Here is a 21438-nt window from a genome sequence, read left to right as displayed (position 1 = left end):
CAAATACAGAGAGCGAGTCACCCAGTTTCTCTGGAACAAAGTGGATAGTGGCAATCTACCAAACAGGCTACTGTTCCCAGGAATGTGGGGCAGGGGAAAAGGAGGATTGTGGGTGGAGAACCTAGAGGATCCCTTGTGGGAGCCAGGAGACTGAATTTACCACATCCTTGTATGTGCATATGCAAGCACACACCACAGTAGAGATATAAATATCATGTCTACTCATTGCCAGTGGGAAGTCAACTGTTTGTATGTCTTCATTCTTACCTGCAATTAAAAAGTTTAATCTAGCTGGGCCATGAGTATGAATCATCTGCCAAATGAAGCTGAGGAGTTAAGTTGTGAAGTATAAGGAGATCTTTACTGCTGAATACTGGTTGGAAAGTTTGATACTGATTGACAGAGCTGGGTCTAACATTACAGCCATGGCTTATGCTGACTTTTGGCTACCACTGTCAATCTATGAAAGAACTGTATGCTATAATCGCATATACCATGACTTTAGCATGTTATTAAAGGTCTTTAGCAGGTCCAACTAGCAGAATCATCTAAAATTCAGTATCTATAAAGTTTTAGCCCTATCAAGCTCAATGCAGTTGCTTCCGTGTGTGACTCCACATGTCAAAATCTGCGTGAACTGTCATGTCAAAGCATTGTTCTCTGTAGTATTCCTGTATGCCTTGGACTTTTTTCCATCAAATTGAACAATTTTGTATCAAATGTTGTCAGATCATAGTTATCTTTTTACATTTCCTGCAGGGCAATGAAGACTATCCACTCATCAAACCAGGGTCTTACTGGAAGAAGTTCAAAGCTAATTTTTGTGAGTTCACTGCAGTACTAGTCCAACAATGCCAGTGCAGCATTTTGTATGACAGCTATTTGATGGACACAGTCATCTCTCTCCTTACGGGTTTGGCAGATTCCAGGGTCAGAGCATTCAGGCATACCAGTACATTGGCAGGTATGGACAATGGTCTGCACTATTACTACAGTATTTAGTAGTTGGAAGTTTGATAGCTTGCACTGATGAAACTGTTAAAAGATAGAGATTATTGGTAAGGTTAGAGTAAAAAAAAAGCCTGTGGCAGGTACATAGTAGTCTGAAAAAAATTAATCAGGTGAACCTTCTCCTGTTGGAGTATTGCAGTACTTTGTAAATCTGCACTTTTCTTTATGCCATTCAAATACTAAAGGAATATAGCACTAATGTGGAAAATGTTGTCATCCTTGAGTTATGGAAGATAAATTCTACATTGCAAACATATCTAGTCTTTAACTAAAAGGTTATTCTAAAATTTGTAATTGGTGACTTTTTGCAGAGCTACCACTGAATATGAGGCATTGTGCTTTTTAATACTGGAAGTATGGGAAACTGCTGGCATTATATGCACAACTTTTTCTTTGCATATTGTCTCCCACTGTTTCAGACACTGGGGTGTCTCCCATCTATTGTTTGGTGTTCTTCAGGAATGATCCTGTTGAACTCAGATTCCACTTCTGTTTGCAGGTTGGAGGAACTATCTAGTGATACTTGAAGTAGGCTTCAGGACAAAGTTACTGATGAAAGAACAGGCGGTGTCCAGACTAATAACTAAGGTAGAAGTATAGATAGTCAAGATCATTGGCAACATGGAAATTTTTATAGTTGCCCTTTCAGCCATTCTTTGTCTTGGAATATACAGTTTAAAAAGTCATATCTTCAGGCTACACACCTGAACTCTTTCTGATTTTTTTCTCTTTCAAATAGGCTTCAGACTAATAGAAGATCTCATACTGCCTAAAGAACACTATAACGTCAGGTTTAGGTCTGAGCTTTGGCTATTGCCATTTCTGATCCTGAAACCTTGGAATGGATTAAAAAAGATTCAGAGCTAGGGCATGTAGCCAGTTTGAATGCTTCACATCCCAGTTTCTGGAGATCTGAGTTGCATATCTCTTTGATATCATTCCACAGTGTATTAATCTTCCTTGGCACCTGTAGTTACAGGTGTTTATGCCTGTGTTTTCCATCCCTGAGAGAATAAAGTTGAGATGGAGGTGGCTCAAACTAGAGGCCTCAGATTGATGTGTCATGAATGCATCCTCTAGAAGAGATGCTAAGCCAAAGACTTAATTAGGAGGTACTTTCCAGTTCTTCTATATTGAAGAAGGTTGTTGGATTGGCTAAGAGCCTTGTTGTGAACTTCAGGCTGATTAAACTTTTTTCACACTCCGTCCTTTGCTAGATAAAGCTGATAAAGCTAGATAAAGGAAAAAAAAAAAAGCTAAAGGAGGAGCCAGAAATTTGAAACACAAGAAGTTAATCGCAAATGATGGAACATATGATGGAAAATTTGCTCTGGAACTACTGAAAACTATAAAAAAGGCACTCAAAATAAGCATATATATATGCATATGTGAATAATAGGCTTATAGTATCCAGCATGATCATATTGTTGGGACCTATTAAACATAGATTGCTAGAGAATGTATTGTGATGGTTATGTTATGTTAATTGCAGCAAGGCTTATGTTGGAAAGAGCTTGGCGATCAATCCAAATACCATCAATTGAGGAATGGAAAAAGGAGATACGGACTATTAAGCTTGGGAATAGAATGACTAGTTATATCCTGCTGTGGGAATGACAAATCAACTCAGTACAGACTTTTTAAAACATGGACTCCATTAATTAATTATCAAAATAGGTACAGATCAAATGAACTGACAACTTTCAATATATTTTAATATGAGATAAGTCTTTAAAAATATCAATTGAAATATCAGTAAAAATAGCTGGATACTATATTTTATTTTGTAATGATATGGAATTTTAAATAAAAATTAATATAAAAGAAAACTTTCCTCAGAAGCAATAATATCAAGATGTATATAATCTTGATAATAGTAATGTATGGTTATTTATTGTAATAATTTATAAAATTATGAGTCCCTTATATAATATATTATAAAATACAACCATGGAAAAAATTTAAATAAAAAGGGGTCTAACAATTTTTATGACATATGCTTTGTTGTATTGTATTAATAATATTTAATTCAATAATTTTACAAGAAAATATTAGTTCCTAATTTTTGGAGTTTGATGTAGTGGTTAAGGCACCAGTCTAGAGACTGGGAGACTGTAAATTCTAGTTCTGGCTTAGGCACAAAGCCAGCTGGGTGACTTGGGCCAGTCACTCTTTCTCAGCCCTAGGAACGAGGCAAGGGCAAACAACTTCTGAAAACATCTTGCCAAGAAAACTACAAAGATTAGTCCAGGCAATCGCCAGGAGTCAACACTGACTCGAAGGCACCAAAAAAAAAAATTTTTTTTTTTGCAGGCTAGTTGGAGGTGGAGTTTTTTTGCTAGAATTTTATGGGTTTGACACTTAGTGACATGTTCTTTAAGCTTTTCTTACTTTTTTTATTCTAGATTTCTAAATTCTGAATGTTGAGATTCCAGACTTGACTTTGGTATTGTATTTGTTTTGTTTCCAGCTATGAAACTTCTTACAGCACTTGTAAATCTCAATCTCAATCTTGGTGTAAGTAAAGATAATCTGGAAAGATTATATGAGGTGGAAAAGAAGAGGATCATGGGAAAGAAAACCAATTCTAGACTGGACCAGCTTGAGAGAAAAAAGAGAGAGGTGGGACAATTTTTCAAGGGGAGATAAAATGCAGTTCATGAACCCGAGGTAGTGTTACTACGTTTGCCATTCAGTGTTGTTAGCATTTAACCCTGTGATTGGGGTTAGCATAGCACAAGCCATTCCTGGTTACGAAAACAGCCATTTGTTGGAGAATTATGTTATCTGTGGTGCTGTAAGAGCTGGAGAATGGTTGGGGGGTGGGGGCTTTAAGATCTATATGGGGCTGAGCCATTACATCTGAAATTTATATCTACTGGGAGAATTTGTGACCCTTTCCCCTTTCCATGTGATAAAATGACAAGCATAGCTTGCTAATAAGAAAAGGAAGTTGAACTTGCTTTCTGCTATAGATACTGTGACCAGGGGGGAAATACGGTATAACATGATAATATAAGAGCTTCTTCAAAGTTTGCTGCTTTTTTATATACTGCTTTTCTAACAAAGTCTGTTGCAGCTTTTCCTGGCCTGGTAACCTTTAGGTGTGCTAGAGTAAATTCCCATTATCCTCAGCTAGCCTAACGAATGGTGATGGAAATTGTAGTCCATTATATCCAGATTACTGTATGACTGCTTTGTTGGTATCGGCCAGTTGGATAGAGCCCAGCAGGTGGGGATCAGGGGAGCGTGGAAGGAAGGCTAAAGAAAATTGCCCTAAAAGGACACCTACTTTAAGCGTAGCTTCCACAATCCCTCTAAAAATTCTGCCAAATTGTAATTTTTAAGATGTCAGAAAATGAAAATGTGAAGAACTAGCACTGGTATTTAATTCACTAATCTAATGTGATTAAAATGAACTCAAACCTCATTTTTATCTTGATACCCCACATTTTGGGAGCGTAGCCACTGATGAACTACTCTGAAGTGAAAGTGGCCTGAAGAATCACTGGATTTAAGCCTTTCCTATGTGGAAAAAAACCCTCAATTCTTCTCATTTCAGTATGAACAGAAATCTCTGGAAATAGAAAACATGATGAATGCAATTTTTAAAGGGACCTTTTTGCCACGCTATCGGTAAGAATGTTTATATGCTTCCAAGGAGTCTAATATATTAAGGATAGATTGACTGAGGAGCTTGTTTGCAAAAGCACATAATCGTTTGGAGTCTGCAGTATAAAGTTAACAATACTCAAGTGTTAGGCTAAATTGTATTAAGAGGCACAAGACATTATATTGCACCTGATTTCACCTTGCATTCACTTGATCCTTGTGCAGTTTAGAGACTTGGTAGAAAGTGCCTTCTGCAGACTTTAGATATTATATTCAAGTACAATGCCTGAATAAGACTATAGTGTCTGTATATTTGACTGATTGCATGAAGTAGAATGTTCAGATCACTTCATACAGTTTTATAGTGTCCTTTTAATAAAGATTATTTACATGTACTAGCCCACATTCTGATTAATCAGATGATATCAAGTATAATATATGTATGAATGTGTGAACCAGCTCGTGGAAAATCTCAATTTTTTTTTTCATTTTTTTATAAAGTGATATTATTCCGGAAATCCGGGCTATTTGCATTGAAGAAATGGGCAGCTGGATGAGAATTTATCCTGATACATTCCTAAATGATAGTTACTTGAAATATCTTGGATGGATGCTGTATGATAAAGTAAGTTCTTTTCTTAACAACTGAAAAAAAGATATTAAACTGCTTTTTCACAGATTAAATGCTAAAAGTTAAAGTTGTGATTTCGCTCATACATGCTTACATGATAATCTTCCATTGAAAAACCAAAATAAGTTTCAAGTTAAAGGACAACACAATTAGTGTTATTCTGTTTTTTCTTTTTCCAGTTTAGAAAACCAAATAGAAAAGCAATATATATTTAAATCCAAACTTTTGCTGAAGGAGTTGTCTAATTTTGTTACAAGATTGAGATATGATTGTTTTGAGGTTGGAACACTGCTGCTAAAATCAGAAGAGCATTGTGAGGTTAGAATAGTCCATTTCAAATTCAAATCATTCCAATTCAAAATATTTTATATACTTCTGTTGTTTACTCATGAGACAGGTTACATGTCCAGGAAACCAAGTTCAAGGCAGAAGATAGGTCAATGCATGCAAATGCCAAAGAACATTGAGAACCCAAAGCCTATCAGAGGGACAGTGTCTCTGACCTTCCCCACATTCCAAATTTAGCGAAGCTTGGATAGATACGTTCCTGTCCCTTGGCTGAGATGATATCTCCAGGCCACACATGTACATGCATTAAAAAAACAACAACAGAAAAATACATCTCAAATTATTTGTTCCAAGCTACCTCCCAAATTATAGGCAAAAAAATCCTATAACGTAAGCAAAATGGTGAAACCTTTTCTCTTTGATATGGATAGGTTTTGCTACCAAAAGATTGGCACTTGGAGAATGAGTCTCCTGTCTTTGCCTATTGAATAATGTTGGTATCTGTATAATTTTACCCATGCCTGTTATTCCCACACTGTTTTCCTTTTCCTCGTAGCATCCTGAAGTGCGACTGAAGTGCCTTCAGGCGCTACAGGGAATATATGGTCAGAAAGAGGTTATTTGTAAAATGGATCTATTTACTACCAGGTTCAAGGTAAGTTGACATCAGCATTTCCCAATATGAACACTTTGATACTTTAAAAATGATGGTTTTTAGAACCAAACTATTTTAGATCCTGGGATTTTGGGGAGAAATTAGTAACACAAATCTTTTCATAGTGTGTGTTCAGTACTATTTTTTTTTCTAATGCACAAGCACATATTCCGGGACTTGGATGCTTAAAAACATATAAACTTATACCACTGTACCATTAGCAATTTAGTACATTAGGTTCCTATATATTAACCAGTTCTTTGAAGGTACATGGATTTAATAACTTTTCTCATTCATCCTTGTTGTGATATGATTCATTTAGTGAAAAAAGAAAAAGAAATTCTCAGGGTTACTTCAAAAATAAATTATTAAATTGTTCTGGAATTTCATCTGGAAATGAAAACTGTTTATGCAAGATATATATGGTAGGTTGTTATAAAACTAATTAAGAAGTATTATTATTTTTTCTTGTGATTCCAATTTTAGAACTTATGTCCCTTTAACCATTTCTACAGCAGTAAGTTTCAACTAATATATTTGGAATCACTAGTTTGAGATTTGTGCAATATTTTGATATGCCAGGACTCTGAATATTCAAAGCCTGTAGGGGGTGCTACAAACCATTCATTGCAAATTGGAAACATCAGCATTCAAGCTAAAAAATAAAGGACTGTTGTGGTTATTATTATTATTATTTTTTTTACCCCTGACAATATATGCTTTTCAGACATGACTTAGCAATGAGTTCTTTTTGCTATGTATGGTTCCTTTGAAAATCCTAGCCATGAACTTTTGTTGTGGCTTAATAAAATTGAAGGAGGAGTTGATACTATCAGAAGCATTTAGTCAAAAGGATACATTTCTGTAGCAAAAAGCTATTGGAATAGAAAGTATTCAATATCTCTTGTTGCTTTACATCCATTTAGGATCGAATTGTGTCCATGACTTTGGACAGGGACCATGAAGTCACAGTTCAAGCCATGAAACTCTTGATGGTTATGTCACAGTAAATAACTTTTTCACTTAAATATAATGTAATGTTTAATGGGTGTAAGATGCAGTTTTATAACTACAGTGGTACCTCGGGTTACGAACTTAATCCGTTCCGTGACTCTGGTCGCAACCTGAATTGGTCGCAACCCAAAGCTCTGCATTTTCTTTGGAGCCATGCGGACAAGCACACCAAAAACCTTCCAAACACCACAAAACACACCACAAGCCTCACCGAACGTCTCCTTGCTACCGCGATCTCGCCCACAGGAAGCCGCGACCGCGTGGCAGCAGGGAAAATGGCCGCGGATCCGGTTCGTAACCTGAGGTGGAGTTTGCAAACCGAAGTAAATTTTTTTGGCCGGAGCTGGTTGTAACCCGAAAAGTTCGTTAACAGAGGCGTTCGTAACCCGAGGTACCACTGTAGTTAAATCTTCATTAGCATGCCAAATAGGCACTTGCCCATAGATTAATATGAAAGTTTTACTCCATAACTGAGATTTGCTATAAATCTGAAACCTAATGCAATAACACAATGTATTACAAAAGGGTTCTTTGAAAATACATTATGAAGCATTATGCATTGCCTGCAAATACTTTTGTTTAAAAATGTGCAAATGTGTTTTTTGCAATTTGATTTTTTTTACTCCTCTAAGTTGCATTTGTAACTCTTTGATTTCAACCAGATAAGTTGAACAGACAAGTGGTTTTTACCATCTTTTTTGTGTGCAGTGACTGTTCAGAACGATGTTCTGGAAGATCATCTACAGTATATGGTTCTACAATATTCTATATTCAGTTGTGTGAATATGTCACAACACCAGAAGTACCTGAAGCATTTATTTCCTCTTTAAGTGGATAAATTCTCCAGGATGTGGCCATCTGAATTTAGTATATTGAATTTGCCAGAGATCATCACTGAATATGATCAAGTTGGGTTTTAACTTCTTTAAATAATACTCTGTGGTTTCTGAGGTTGGTTCCTATTTCACTTGGCCGAGCATTAACATAATATAGGGCGCTTTTAGAAATATAGTAATGAATAATATTGGTTCCTTGCCACAATTCTCTTTTTTCTGCTGTGGGGTTGAGAAGTGGATAGCATTGTACTGGCAATTACTACTGGAGGCAGATGACCCTTGAAAACAACAGCATTATGTCATCTGTACATGACATTAATTTCTAGCAGTTAGAAACTAGAACAAAATACATTGCACTTATCATTGTGCTCATGTTGATCCTGTACTAGGAGGAGTAATGTGCTTTTGTTATCATACAATGTTGTTGTATCCATTAATGTTATGCTTGTTCTACGTCTGAATTGACAAGTATTGCATTGGTACTGCAGCTGCTGAGCATTTTTGACTTTGCGTTTGTTCCTGTTGTTCATTTAAACAGTGATTAGCTACTGACCTATCTACTGTAGAAATAAATCCTGTGACTGGTCAGATAAATCTTGTAGAAGTTCAAAAAGGTTTACCTCTAGGTAAATGTGCATAGGGCTGCAGCCTGAAACTAAGTACAGGTAGTCCTCACTTAATAATGGTAATTGGGACCAGAATTTCCGCCGCTAAGCAGTGTGGTTGTAAAACATGACATCACATGACCCTGCTGCTTAGCGATGGAAGTTCTGGCACTTCCAGTTGCCATTGTTAAGGGAATCACTGTGGGTCGTTAAGCGAGGATATCATGTGCTCGCAATTTGCAACCTCCTGCCAGCTTCCCCATTGACTTTGCTTATAGGAAGCTGGCAAAGAAGTCACAAATGGCGATCACATGACCATGGGATGCTGCTTTGTCATAGTTGCCCGGATTGCGATCATGTGACCGTGGGGATGCCGCAACCAATGTAAGTATGAGGACCGGTTGTAAATACCACTCATTCACCTTTCGTAAGTTTGAACAGCCACTGAATGGATGGTCGTTAAGCAAGGACCTGCACTAGAGCTGTTGGAATTATTTGAAGTGATGCTTTAATCATGTGCTGTTGCTTCTTGGTTGCATCATTCCAAAGATTTGGTGTAGCAGCTTTGAGGGCCTTCTCAAGCTATTTGCACATACATGTGTATGCACAGAAACATTTTTTCTGGGATTATTTATTTTCCCTTCCGGGGGGAAAAGCCAGGTTTTCACAACCTTCCAGAAGGCAAAGGAGGTAGGGGCCGTCTCTACCTCAATGGGGAGGCTGTTCCACAAGGTAGGCACAGCTATAGAGAAGCAGTATGACAATAATCTTGGTGGACATGTCTTTTGCCTGTATATATGCCTGTATAGATAGCCTGGGAAGGCTCTTGAATTCATGAGGACCAGCTGAGTCACTGTGATTGAACAGGCCTTCAAATAAGTCACACAGTCCTAGTAAATATGCGGCACTGAGCACTTTTGTAGAAATTCAGGCTCATCCTAAAACATTTCTAGTTAGTACAGCTTATTTTAATTTTTTTTCTCATACGCACTGGATTACACTGATCAGTAATATAGTTATTTTGCTGCTTGCATTTTTAAAGAGAACTGTTGACATGTCATTAGGATGTCATAGTATTTCATTAAGATATTTTTCTTAGTATAGAGACTTAACTAACATATTCAGTATATTTGTTAGCTTCAGAACTTTGGGGCTATAATCAAAGTTCAGAAAATTCATTGAAAACTAGATGGCTGTTAATGATTAGACAAATGTAAGAGGTAACAGAAGGGGAAATATTAGAAGGGAATATCGATGTGTCAGCATAACCCTACAAACAGCAGAGGGATTTAATACCAAAAGAACAAGTAATTTTGGATCATAATATGGACCATTAAGCTCCAAGAAATGTAGAGAAGGATTGTAAAAATCCTGCCTTGTTAGTATTATATTAATATATGTTGCCCTTCTTATGGAACGTTATTTTAAAATGTCCTGTAGTAGCTTTTAATTGAGTAGCAATATAATTTCTGTGATTGTATTGTTGAGGACATTGTCATATAAAGGGACTTAATACCCAGATCTGTAAATGCAGATTTTACTTTCCTCTCTGGAATTAGAGGCAGCAAACATAGGTTAATGACATAAGGATCACAAGGATGTTTCAGTTATTTAGTGTGGTGTTTAATGCCCACTGAATACGAAAGAAAAACTAAACTTTCAGCATAGATTTAGTTCCTTGATCTTACATTTTTGTGTGAAAAAATGTTACATTTTCTGTAGTAAAAGCTAGGTCTGCATATTAATACCTCTCTTCTTTAAATTTACAGGAAAAACTAGATTAGGTTTAAACTGCATATATTGTTTTCTTAGTTTGTCCAACTGGGAATACTTCTTACCAGAGCATGTTATTAACTTGTGGAATTAATTTCTACAGGAAGTTGTTAAGCTAACATAAATTGACTTTAAATATGATTAAACAAATGCTGTTGATGGATAAGTGCTGTTTCTTCCCATAGCAGATTAAGCAAGTCATCCTGATGGTTTTTGCCCAAATGCATTTTAATGCATATTTAATTCCTCTCAATTGCCTGGAAGAAATTATACTTTGAAAAATGAGATGTCCTTTTATAAATAAATATGTCTTTAGAGTAGATGTTTGCCTACCAAAGGGCAGGAGAAGTTTTTCTTTATTCTTCCATAGTTGTTAGCTTGTTAAGAGCATAGAACTGATCTTGGTTTATCTGTGTATAGTCTTTGTCAACATGACAGAGTGATTTTGGTCTATAATACCCATGATCCATTATTATGGTCACACTGGCTAAGTCATAGGAGATGTATGTCAAAAGATTGGGGGAACCCAAATTGGGGAAGAATCATTTTTCATAATATCTTTTTAAAATTTCACTTTGAAAACATAATGGCTGACCAGAAGGATCTTTGATTTGATTAAGTAGGAATTTCTTGCATTCATATTCTAACCATGAGATTTTGCATTGGTGATAGAAAGAGGCGTAAAACTTTGAACTGTAATTATTGATGACTGGCAGCTGTACCTTTCAGAAAATTCTACAGATTGAGGCTATAAATCTGATTTTTATATTTTCTTATTTTATATTTAACTTCTTTTAAAGAAAATATTCCCTTACCAGATGCTTCTCTTGCTATTATATACAACATTATTTATGTTCTAGGCAGGTTTAGAATTTAACATAGTTTTATCATTATTGTAGTAGGGAAGTATTATTATTTGCTAGTGTGAACCTGTTCTTGAATAACTCAATAGCAGTTCCAATTTTTGACAAACTGTTTTAGAAATGAAGTGTGTCTATTGTAAATCTGATTCTTTATACTAACACATAATAGGAGAAATTATGTGAAATTTCAAATATTCTTATTTTAGAGGAAGGAATTATCAGTCCCCCACTGCCCAATTTGGTAAATGTTACTTTTGTTTTATAGCCCTTTTGAAAAAGCATATATGATGCTTCAACTACTTGAGTTTCATTTTCTTCCAAGATGTACATTTTGCCTCTTCTTTCTTATGTCCTGAATTTCTCTTGCTTTGTTTTTTGGGATTAAGCCATGGCTCTGTTTCAGTGGAGGAACTATGGCCTTTTGTTATACAAAACTATGTATAATGAAGATCATGCTAAGGTTTTAGAATGCTTGTTGAGATCTGCCCAGGTCAGCTCAAAACAAATGAGATTTCTTGAAAGTTCTTGAAAATTTTACTGGGCTTCTCTCTCTCTCTCTCTCTCCCCCCCCCCGTGTATGTGTACGTGTGTGTGTGTGCGCGTGCATGTATATATGCACACAAACACATGCACCCACACACACACACATACAAGCATTTTATATATACAGTATACACACACACACACACACACATATATACATACATACATATACACACATATACACACATGCATATGAAATATATATGTAAAATTATAATTACATTATATAAAAATAATAAAATTACATATATATGTAATTGTGCGTGTGTGTGTGTATGTGTATTTATTTATTTATTTATTTCGCCATTACATGTTCTGTTCGTGCTTGATCACCATGAAATATGGAATAAAATGATGTAAAGTCGATTTGGTATGTGAAGGCCAGACTTATTTTTAGACAGCTAAATACCGGCAGACATTTCTGTCTTAACCTTTATCTGTGTCAATTGTTAGGTAAGCTTGGGACTACAGTCTTAGGAAATAATTAGAATTTACAGAAATCATTGCTTTTTTCTCTCTTCTTTTGTTTTTACTATTTTTGTTTTTACTAATAGGTTATTTTTAACTGTTTCCTAAGTACTAAGTACATTCACATAAGAAAATAATGTTTATGAAGTCTGATCACTCCTAGATTGAAGGAGAGCTGCTGCTTTGATTATTAGAAAGTGCTGAATTTCTACTGTACTCCAAGACATTTATGTTAAATGTTTTCTGGAAAAAAGTAAGAAATTTTTATTAAAAAAAAAGCCTGTTAGCTTTCTGCAAACGTTAGGTCAATAATGATCAACTTACATTATTTTTGAAGCTGCCTTGTCTCCTAGTAAAGAAGCCAATAATGACCATTCTCATAAGAAGGTCTTGTGTGTCCGTCTCTCAACTCCTGCATTACTTATAACGAGGGCAGAGACCAACCTTTAAACAAGATAGGAGTTTCAAGAACTTCTGTCTACAGCAGTCCCACTAAGGGAAGTGTCATATCCAATTCAATTAATGGTTACTGAGATATTTGTTCCACAAGCTAATTACTTGCTAGAAGACCAGTCTGGAAGGTAGCAAGTTTTACATTTGATAGCTGCTCATTTGTGAAGCCAGTGTTTTTGGATCAGGAGCTGCCACCTAATATATTGGGGGCACAACACTCTCAGTAGAATATTAGATGCTTTTTGTAAGATGTTTAAGTTCTAGTACAGAATATCAATGTTTACATTTTGTCATTTTTATATAACCATATAAAGTATGACAAATCTAAAACAGTGCAACCTGTGTATTGAAGGTCACTGTTGACCTTTCATTACATCTATAGTTCATGAAAACTTAAAATATCTTTTCATTTTCAAGGCAAGTTTGACCATAGGGGAACAATTAAGTGGATTGTTTTACTCCTTTCATTGGCTGTCAACTTACCCTGTTATATATTTTGCTAACAGTGGTTGTCCCAGTCTGCTGTATAAAGTAATTTATCTACAAATGCTTCTGATTATAGTCCTGGGACCATCTGCAGCAAACCAGCCCTTTCAAATATGTTTACATTTTCACTAATAGACACCAACATAAAATGTATGATAATAGTTGATTTCTAGTGCATGTTAAACAAAATCACAAGGGGAAGAAGGTCATTAAATTAATATATGGTTTTAATTATATGGCGTATATTGAGCTGCTTTTTCAATTAAGTGAATAAAATACGAGGCAGTGAAAAATTAAGAACCAATTATTGTAGTTTTAGGCTGCACTTCTGTGTGCGTTTACCCATGGCTAAACCCTATTCATCATATTGTGGTTTGCTTCTGAGAAAACATGCATATGATTATGCTGTCAGAATACCAAACAATATACATTTTGGCAAACCATGCTTAACATTAGGTTTCTGTACAGGAACTGTGAAGATGCCTTATCATCTGAAGACTGTGAACACTTATACCAGTTCGTTTATAGCACCCACCGACCATTGGCTGTAGCAGCTGGGGAATTACTTTACAAAAGGTATATCCTCTTGTCATTATTGATGGGATTTCAAAACTACCTTCACATTCTCTTTAAACAAAGTGCTGTGACTTTTTTTCTTATTGAGTGATTCTCTTCTCACTGATCCTTATTATTCATCTTTTTGTAATGAGATTGATGCCTGTCTCTACAAGTACATTTATGTACTAATGCAAGAAATGTATCAGCAGTTCTCATATAAGATAGAATGTCACAATATCCATTCACCCAACCAGTTTTAGTGATGTTTTATGTATAATATATTTTCTTTACCACTTGAATTGGTACTAGCACAATATAAACTAATCCAGTTAAATTTGCTCTGGAGGGGGAATGGATGAATAAGGAGCAGTGCAGTACACTGAAGCAAACCCTGGTTCTGTGGACACCCACTTGAGTTTGACAGCCATGTATGGTGCAAATGTTGAAGAGATGTTTATCTCATTGGGGTGGTGGTGTGTTGAATGTAGAGATGTCCTTCCCTTCTAGATATGAAAAGTGCTCCTTACTCATAGCAAGGCTATCTTATACCTCATGCCATAATGTGTGAGAAAAACAGAGCTATACCTGCAGCAAAAGAAGAAAACAAACAGAACTAAAACAAATCTTTGTACATTTCATCAAAAGAGCCAGCAGGCTAGTTATTAACTTTCAGTAGATGCAGCAATGAAAATGAAAGAAAAGCGTTTCACTAAGGTCATCTACTGAAGTCATGGCTACAGTGAGACGTGAGGGATAGTCTTATCTTACAAGACCAGCTATGTTGCATGAACCTCTTTTTATATGGCTTGTTGGTTTATATTCAGTGAGTAACTTTTTCATCAAGCTACATCTGCTTGGGTTGTTGTGAAAGTTTTATTCTTTTTGATTAATCTCAAAGGGTTTTTTCTTCCAACTTCCACAATTAATACAACAACTAGAATGATGAATGAGAGGGTGGGGTAAAACATTCCTGTTTTTTTCAGTCACACGAAAATCCAGTTTACCCAAGAGAAACTTTGTAACTGCTTTTAATAACAAGAAGAAACAGGGCTGTACAAATATTGACAATGATTTAAAAGAAATGTTTTGGACCTTGTGTAAATATTGCTGGTTCTTTTTGAACCATAGTGAATACAGTGCTTCTCGCTAAAACAGCCCTTCTTTTGATGAAAATCAGAGAAGTGTGATGTTCACATGAAATTTGAAGCACTTATGGATGGTTTTCAAAGTGTGCATAGCCCTAGAAAAAATTATAGTCCATTTGTATGGTGCTGAACTTATGCCACTCTTTTAATTGAAAATATTTCAAGGCAAGGTTTTTCTTAGAAAGCAGAATTCTACTTCCTTACAGTATTGAATACTTCACCATACTCTTCAGCTTGCTTTTCAAATCATCAGCCTTACATAAAGCCTGCACTGTTGGAAATGAAATAAAATATTTAAGATTAGTACTGACCCAAGGAGTACAACTTGTAGAGTAAGGATGAAAACTAAAAGTATGCAAGACATTGCTTTCATGTTTCCAAGGCTGTCTCCAAGATCATGGGAATAAGACTTTTTCTCCAGATTGAAGAAGATTGGAAGTTTTGATTACAATCCTAAATCTACCTACCTGGAAGTAAGACTGATTGATGTCTATGGCCTTACTTTTGTCAGTATGTGCACTACTATAACCTACTTAGATATTTCAGTTGCTTGCTTTAAATCAGAATTTGGGACTTGTTTTTGACCTACTGCTTGTTTCTTTGACAGATTGATTATCCAGGAAATTGAGTCAGAATCATTCGCCAAAAACAATGGAAAGCAGGAACCCATTACTAGCCAGCTGAAAACACTAATACTTTTTTTCTTGGAAAGTGAGGTAACCCCCCCCCCCCCGACTCTGAAGGGGAACAGCTGAATAAAGACAACTAATGAAATTAAGGGGCAAATGTGAAGGTTTGAGACTGGGTGAATATTAACTGGCTTAATTTCAAAAAGAATTTGCTATTAAACAAAATGTGTTAGAAAGTACTGTCTCATATTATTATTATTATTTTCAAATAATTCTAGTTATAGCGGAAGATTTGGAGAATAGAATGAATTAGAGTTTGTTTTGAGAAATATGCCTGAAGGAGTGAAAGAAAAAAAATGGAGTTAATTTATAGAAAAAACCCCCACCTGATTACATCCTTTATTGAAATTGTTGAAAGGCTGAGTTTTTACTGTGTATCTTTGAATCATTGTCTAAACAGCCAAGGCAATTCATTTTTTCAGTTAAGGAATATGATGATAGATTGTAATGTATTCAGAGAATTAACTTGTCAGATGGATTGTTTCATGGTTATTAAGTTAACATTCAGTTGAATATAAATGTCTACAATTTTAACCTGGGTATGGCTACTTTGAGGCCTCCCTGAATGTTGGGCCTGTCTATACGTTGGCAAAATATGCTTCTCCTTGAACGTATTATACTAGCTGGCCTTAACTGGAAATGATGAATGGTTAAAGTGACCAAAGGAGTATTTCTTATTTCTGAATGCTGTTGTTATACATCTTTAACTGCAAAGTAATATGACAGGCTACAATCAGAGAAGTGATATTCCCAGAGCTATAAAGAAAACTATGCTTATAGATTAAATATTGCTGTCATGGGAGTTTCTACTTTTGAAAGATACTGAAAACATGCAGGATCTTGCTTGACTGTTCAAGATGCACTTACTGCTTCCTAGGATCATAATGGTAGCTTGTCCCACTGGATTATTTCTGAAGATATGGGTTTTATTTTTTAGCTGCATAACCACGTCACATATCTTGTAGACAGCCTATGGGATTGGGCCGCAAGTTTATTGAAAGATTGGGAGTGCATGACAGCTCTCTTATTGGAGAATGCCAGAGAATATGAAGGAGGTAAGTGGGCCATGAAGCTTAGTGCTTTCATTGCTATATTCTGGCTCTGAAAGGGCAATCCAGAGCATCATGATATGAGCCCAGTTTGGATATGAGAATTTCAGGAGCAGGGAATCTTTGTCATAATCAGGCACTAATTTAAAATGCTGTGTGCTATGAAGACCAGGCCACCACTCAGAATTTGTCTCAGCAGCTTAGCCAATCTGACTTCTGTTTTATGTCAGAGTGAAGAATGCAGCACGTTGCTGGTTCATGAAATCTGGAAAGCTGTAGGAGGATTTGTTTGTCTTTGCGTGTTGTATGCCATGATTTATAACACCATTGTGGGTGTGTATTTTATAATTTAATAAACTATAGTGAAGTAGATTAAGGCCTTAAGGCTTACCCTGAGGTATGAACCAAGTGTATGTGCATGTAGGACATATTGCTGATTAGTAGCAATATCTATCTTACTTAATAAGCATTGATCTTTTTTATCATTTGTTGATTTGCCTATTTCTTTCTTGACTGTATTTAGATCTTTGTCTCTTATTTTAGCCTCTGGGGGTAAGTTCCACCAAATAACTCAAAACCATTTGTAAAGAAAAAGAAGTAGACTTAGAGAATGCCTTTTTAGTTACATTAAAACATTCCTAGGCTCAATATATAAAGTTGCTGTGGGTTTTCAGATTCTCAGAACTCCACTTCTTTCTGTGGGAGACTGAATAGAATCTCCATTGTTTTGTTTACAGCACTGAGTGATGCCCAGGAGAGTGCCCTCATTGAAATAATCTTAGCGACTGTTCGACAGGCTGCTGAAGGTCATCCTCCCACAGGCAGAGGAGGGATCAGGAAAGTCAGTGGAGCTTTATTTTTTGCTGTGTTGGTAGCAAAAACCTTCTGCTTCATGTTGCCCTTAAATAGTGCCAGCAACCCATTTCTCTTCAGTGATAGAACAGAATGGAATGGAAGGCAAATGTGATACCTGTCTTATAGCCAATGCAGGGAATGGCAACGGTTTGTAGTACTCGCACAGAACCTTAGTATCAGCATAATTGTAGAGCATTTCTCTTTTGCTCTGTAGTTCGAGAGAAAAGAAGCAGTCTAAAATATGCTTACTCAAGGGGCTGTGCCTTATCCAATAACAGAATTTGTGGCTGTAGGGAGTGCAATTCCTCTTTCAAGACTGGTGCACAACTTGACAGTTCTCTTGGATTCACAGCTCCTGCTCAAAGAGCAGGTGGCAGTTGTGCCCAAGAGAGCTTTTGCACAGATACATTAGTGTGCCAATTGCATTCTTTCCTGGGCCAGGAGACCCCTTCAATCAGTCACTCACTTATGTTCTAGTCATCTCACAAATGGATTATTGTAATGCAGTCTACATGGGACTGACCTTGAAGACCATTTGGAAGCTACAGCTGGTCACAATGCAGTGGTGCGGGGAGTGTTGGGCATGCCTCGTTAGAACTGTGGGGCCTCTTTAGAGCTGTGTGGGCCCATGACTCCAGAAGCTGCACTGGTTACCAGTTGGCTTCCATGTGCAATTTGAGGTGCTGGTTATTACCTATAAAGCTTTTCATGGCATAGGGCCTTGTTACTTGAGAGACTGGCTGTTTCTGGTTGTTTCTATTCATCTGGTGAGATCAGGCAGAGTGGGCATGCTTTGGGTCCCATCAACTAAGAGTGTCATCTTATCAGCCAGGAAGGGTGCCTTCACTGTCATAGTGCCTGCCTCTGGAATGATATCCTCCCAGAGACCTGGGTGGACCCCACCCTGATGATGTTCAGGAAGGTATTAATGACCTGGCTGTTCTCCCAGGCTTGGTGATGGCTGAGCTCTATTGGATAGATTTTTGGTTTGGTTTGATGGAAGTTGGGCAGCTTATAAATTGTATAAATAAATAGATGGCACTATATGCATCTTGTGCTTTTTAAAAAAATGCATGGATGATGTTTTCAGAGGAGAGCATATCCAAAATCACATGCATAATTTTTTTGCACAAATTATAAAACACAAGGTTACTCTCAAATGTTACAGATACTTATGACTGAGATTAAGTTGAGCAAAAATATTTAAGTGCAACCAGTTTGGTTTATTGATTGAAGAGAGTTATCCTAACAATCATTAAGTAATGGCAATTATGTATAATTACTGTACATATGGATGGCACTGGCTTTTTGAAGGATTTTTAAAAACTCTTTAGATTTTTAAAAACTTCTCTGGAGAAAGACAGATTTTAAAAAATGAAAAAGAAACTATTATTCTTTGTTTCTGAGAAAAAAGTAAATCTACTTCTGAAGTCATATTGACTGGGAATGTTGACAACTATATTGTCAACACAACTGAAAAGCACTAAGTTAGGGAAGGATATTTTAGGGGATTGGGAACATTTCCTATATTCGCAGGCTTCCTCCCTCTTTGATCTTAATGCAATGCTTCCCATCTGGATGAATCACAGTTTATTGTTATGTTTGGAATAATATGCTAGTTTAAGTGAATATGTTAAATCAGGATACAAACCATGATCATGCTGCAACTGCAAATCACTGTGACCTTCTAAGGTTTGTTTGTTAACTACAAGTTCACAAGACTCAAAACAGCAGTTCTGTTTTGCTGGTTGGACAGTTTATTTAGCCATGGTCTTAAAAAATACCAACTTGTTGCTATTGAAAGAGTTGCGAGATATGTACAGCTTGTTCTTAGAACCTAGAAGTGCTGAACTCTTTCTAAACCACTGATATGGCCGGAATGCCTAGAGGTTTCTTTATCTGTTGCTCTCTATTCCTTTGCTCAAATATGGATATATCTTAGAATAGAAAAAGAAGATTCAAAGCAGCTAACTTTTCTTTCAGGAAATAGGTATGCTTTAAAAAAAAACATATAAAAAGTTTTAATAAATCATCCACAGAAATCAAGCAGTTTAATATTTTCATACCTAGCAATTTGCCATACAAAATTTGGATCCTGCAGCTAATTTAAATCGTGAACAATGGCACGATTATGTTATAATTACAACAAAGTGCTTTGTCTATAGATCTTGTCTACCAAAGAGAAGAAGATACAAATGGAAGATTGTGCTAAAATGACTGAACACTTTATCGTGGTGCTTCCTCAGCTCTTGGCAAAGGTAACTAGCAGCTGCTCTTGTGAATGCATATTAAATAACTAATTTGAATTTCAGCAGCACACTAATATCCTGTTTTCCTTTGCAGTATTCGCTGGATGCAGAAAAAGTGACAAACCTTCTGCAGATCTCACAGTATTTTGATTTAGAGCGGTACAGTACTGGTCTATTCAATAAGGTGAATTAGCTTTTATGACCGATGAGGAGATAGAGAATTTGTGAGAAATATGGTGAAAAAAATGTCATTGATTCACTGATTCATTTTAACTACTGAAATAATTAATTTTATTATTATATTTGTTTTCATCACCATGCTTGAAAGTTGAATTGATGTCTGGGACATGGTGAGAAAACATGGCCTTTGCCGCAAAAGCATTTTCACTTGAAATGATCTCAAGGATAGTTTTTCAGACTGTGCAGATGTGGAACCTCCTTGATTATTCACCTTGTATTCCTGCACAGCTAACTTTGTGCTAGATGCTCTGTGAGGTTTAGATAATAAACCTGGTTTGTGAATTAGACCTTATATTTCTTACTTTATACTGTAGATGGGCAGTGCCCTGTTCAAAGCTTATAGTGCATATATGGTTAAGCAAAGATTCTCCTAAGTTCAAACAGAGTACTATTGGTGGACTACACTGGTTTACTGTTCATGATGTTCATAGTTCCTTTTCTTGCAGCACCTGGATGCTTTATTGAGAGAGGTAAAAGCCATTGTAATGACACACTCCAACACTGATGTCCTAGAGACCTGCTCCAGGATATACAGTATTCTTTCCAGAGAAGAACTTACCATTCATAACCAAGTGGCTTTTGCTAGAGCTGAACTGGTGAATGAATTGGTGAAGAAACTAAATCCCCTACTAGGCACTTTTTGGCATGAAGTAAGTATGAGCTTTGGATTAAATGAGAAGCAAAACTTGGATATCTGGAGCAAAAGAGTGATTTTTCTAAAATGTTAAATACACTGTTTTTGTATTGGGGAGAGCAGAGGTATTCAAGCAAGTGGCATCTTCACATATGATTAAATAAATAAAAATAATATCTATTAAATTATGTCAGTAGGAAGCTGAGGTTATCTGTTATTGTGTACACATGGCTATTTGCTGGTCACAACCCTGAGATTCTTGTCACTTCTGTAGTTCATTTGCTCCCTTCCCTCCAGCTTTGAGGATAATTCAGAAGACCCATGAAGGAATGGGCTACTTTCCTTCCTGCTACCTCTGAATTATTAAAGACATTGGCTGCATATTTGTGTTGCACATTTGGAGGCAAGTCAGTAGTACATGTGATAGAATGAAGATGATGTGTATCTTTGTGGACTTCCTGTGCAAAAATATGAAGTCTGAAGGTATATATTACAAACTTGTAGGCATGTACATGGTACAGAAAATGTTTTGTTTCAAAGTAAGAATAAACCATCACATTCTGGAAGTTCTGTCAAACAGTTTTGGATTGGCTGTGGTTTGGCAGAAATGAAACCTAGAATGATCTAGATTTAGGTATTTTATGGAGCAACTAGAGCAAAGATGGGGCAGGTTGTCCCACCTCTCTTCTCTCTTCAGGAAATCTCAACATTGCATATCCTGCTGGCCCTCCCACCCCCTGTAGTCTAGCCTTCCTAGTGCCTTCCTTGAGTTGCCACTGAG

The 21438-nt window shown here is 36.3% G+C and overlaps 1 protein-coding gene across 5 annotated transcripts in view; it reads left to right on the top strand.

Annotated features, from left to right (window-relative positions):
- The window catches only part of LOC103063803 (cohesin subunit SA-2-like), a 68511-nt gene that overhangs the window by 17107 nt on the left and 29966 nt on the right, over window positions 1-21438 (top strand). For 4 of the 5 annotated variants that reach the window (XM_025166118.2, XM_015887916.3, XM_088144987.1 and 1 more), the window contains exons 8-20: window positions 760-964; window positions 3482-3633; window positions 4574-4647; window positions 5125-5248; window positions 6099-6197; window positions 7124-7203; window positions 13707-13814; window positions 15549-15657; window positions 16568-16685; window positions 17417-17520; window positions 19700-19792; window positions 19878-19967; window positions 20470-20673. In XM_025166118.2, coding sequence (XP_025021886.1) covers window positions 760-964; window positions 3482-3633; window positions 4574-4647; window positions 5125-5248; window positions 6099-6197; window positions 7124-7203; window positions 13707-13814; window positions 15549-15657; window positions 16568-16685; window positions 17417-17520; window positions 19700-19792; window positions 19878-19967; window positions 20470-20673 — 1560 coding nt within the window. The remainder of the gene's footprint in view (window positions 1-759; window positions 965-3481; window positions 3634-4573; window positions 4648-5124; window positions 5249-6098; window positions 6198-7123; window positions 7204-13706; window positions 13815-15548; window positions 15658-16567; window positions 16686-17416; window positions 17521-19699; window positions 19793-19877; window positions 19968-20469; window positions 20674-21438) is intronic. The other variant, XM_088144989.1, reaches the window with a different exon arrangement.

This window comes from Python bivittatus, unplaced genomic scaffold (genome assembly GCF_059951505.1).
Source record: "Python bivittatus isolate LINGU-HERP-01145 unplaced genomic scaffold, Pbiv_v1 ctg000350_np1212, whole genome shotgun sequence".
Taxonomy (NCBI): domain Eukaryota; kingdom Metazoa; phylum Chordata; class Lepidosauria; order Squamata; family Pythonidae; genus Python; species Python bivittatus.
This window is presented reverse-complemented; position numbering and strand designations above follow the sequence as displayed.